Raw genomic sequence first — 1,867 nt, 5'->3', positions numbered from 1 at the left:
TTAGTGTAGTACTTGAAACTAGGCTGTAAATGTTGGGAAAATGTGGCCATAGTAAGATATTTAGATGCTTATTATTGGCACACAATATGAGTACACTAACTTTTCTCACTTTCATGCAGTTAATAATTTCCTCAAAGACAGCTGGCAGTGATATCCAAAATCACATTTGTTGCAAAGAATGCAATAGGCTTAGAGTTTAATTGTTTCATTGTAAATTGGTATCAGAGTACAAGAACAGTAAGTTTGTATTGAATCATAAATTAATAGGTAAAATTAATTTTATTACAATTCAACTTCCCACAGTAGAAGAGGGCTTGTACCACTAGGTTGGTTGGTGCAAAGAGTAGGGTACACCCAGTGCTCGGCTTCACACACATTTACACTTTTTCTTATACATTTATGCAAGAAAGACAGTATTTTGCAATTTTTGTTACATTTCCACTAATACATTCCATTTGCAGTTTAAGAAAACTTGACAAAAATGACTGAAGGAGAGGTTGCAGCAAATGGTGAAAATGCCACCAGCAAGGACATTCAGGATATTGAAGCCAAGATTATACGCCAAGTTGAATACTACTTTGGTGATTACAATCTTCCCCGAGACAAATTCCTACAGGAGGAAGTGAGTTGTTAAATTGATTGTGATAAAGATTGATTGACCTACATTCACGCTCATGATGTTAAGATACTTGATTTTGTACTTGTGGTGCTTATTGATTTTTATTGTACAGGTGAAAAATGATGATGGTTGGATCAGCATGGAAACAATGACAAAGTTCAAGCGCTTGGCCACTTTGTCCACTGATGCAGAAGTTATCACAGCTGCTTTACGGAAATCTGAAAGTAAACTGATTGAGGTAGGCCAGTCTTCTGGTTATTAGATTTACCTTCTTTAATCATCTTTGCACACCTAAGAAAATTTTTAGTGAATGATGACTGTAGGACTAAGTACATGAGGTCAAAATTTTACAGTGACAATTGAAACTACCATAAATATGTGAAATGGTTAATCCCTTGTTGACTGGTAGCACGAATGTGTATGCTGTGGCATGATGACTCGTTCTAAGTTGTGCACAGTAAGCAATGGCTTGTTTGGCCATTACTGTAGTAATTTTTGAGATACAACTCAAAAGTAGGCTTAAAGTCACTTCTTAGCCTCACTTATTGGCAAATAATATATGTTGCAGCCAAATCTGTAGAGTGAGGTGAATACGTTTCCAGTGCTTCCAGTGCTTCTAAATTTTCCCTCTGCACGTGATCCATGCCATGCAAAACCCCTGTCAGTTAAAGTTCAGTTGGTAGTTTACTCTTCATTTGCATAGGTTAGGATGCTATTAGTTAAAGTTCTTTGAAATGAATAAACTGATCTCCTTGTACATTATTCTTTGCCTTTATATTTATCCCTACAGGTGCATGAAAGCAATACCAAGATACGCCGTTCCCCTGACCAACCCCTGCCCATTTTTGATGACAAAATAAAGGAAGAAACTATGAAACGAACAGTTTACTGCAAGGGTTTTCCCAAGGATGGCTCCGTGACCTTAGATGACCTCCTTGAATATTTCAAGGCATATGGCCCATATGAAACTGTCTTGGTAATTTTTTTTCTTTATTGAGTATCTACCTTTGTGTATGTGAATTATCTTCCACATATTTGATATTGCCTTTGTGATAGTTCACATTTCTGATTCCAAAAATGTTCCATAGATGCGGTACTTCTTCAACAAGGAAGACAAAAAGCAAGGTTTTAAGGGGTCTGTTCTAGTTGTGTTCCCAAAAGAGGAAAAAGCTAAGGAGTTTATGGAGTTGACTGAGGTAAAGTTCAAGGATACAGTATTGATCAGGAAGTGGCACACAGATTATGTTG

At 36.7% G+C, this 1,867-nt stretch overlaps 1 protein-coding gene across 2 annotated transcripts in view; it reads left to right on the top strand.

Annotated features, from left to right (window-relative positions):
- LOC119586415 (la protein homolog) overlaps positions 1-1,867 on the top strand; it is a gene marked incomplete in the record, with an annotated part of 17,916 nt that overhangs the window by 14,744 nt on the left and 1,305 nt on the right. For both annotated transcript variants that reach the window (XM_037935136.1, XM_037935137.1), the window contains 4 exon segments: positions 462-622; positions 732-857; positions 1,410-1,595; positions 1,708-1,867. In XM_037935136.1, the coding sequence (XP_037791064.1) occupies positions 482-622; positions 732-857; positions 1,410-1,595; positions 1,708-1,867 (613 nt within the window).

This window comes from Penaeus monodon, chromosome 21, assembly GCF_015228065.2.
Source record: "Penaeus monodon isolate SGIC_2016 chromosome 21, NSTDA_Pmon_1, whole genome shotgun sequence".
NCBI lineage: Eukaryota > Metazoa > Arthropoda > Malacostraca > Decapoda > Penaeidae > Penaeus > Penaeus monodon.
This window is presented reverse-complemented; position numbering and strand designations above follow the sequence as displayed.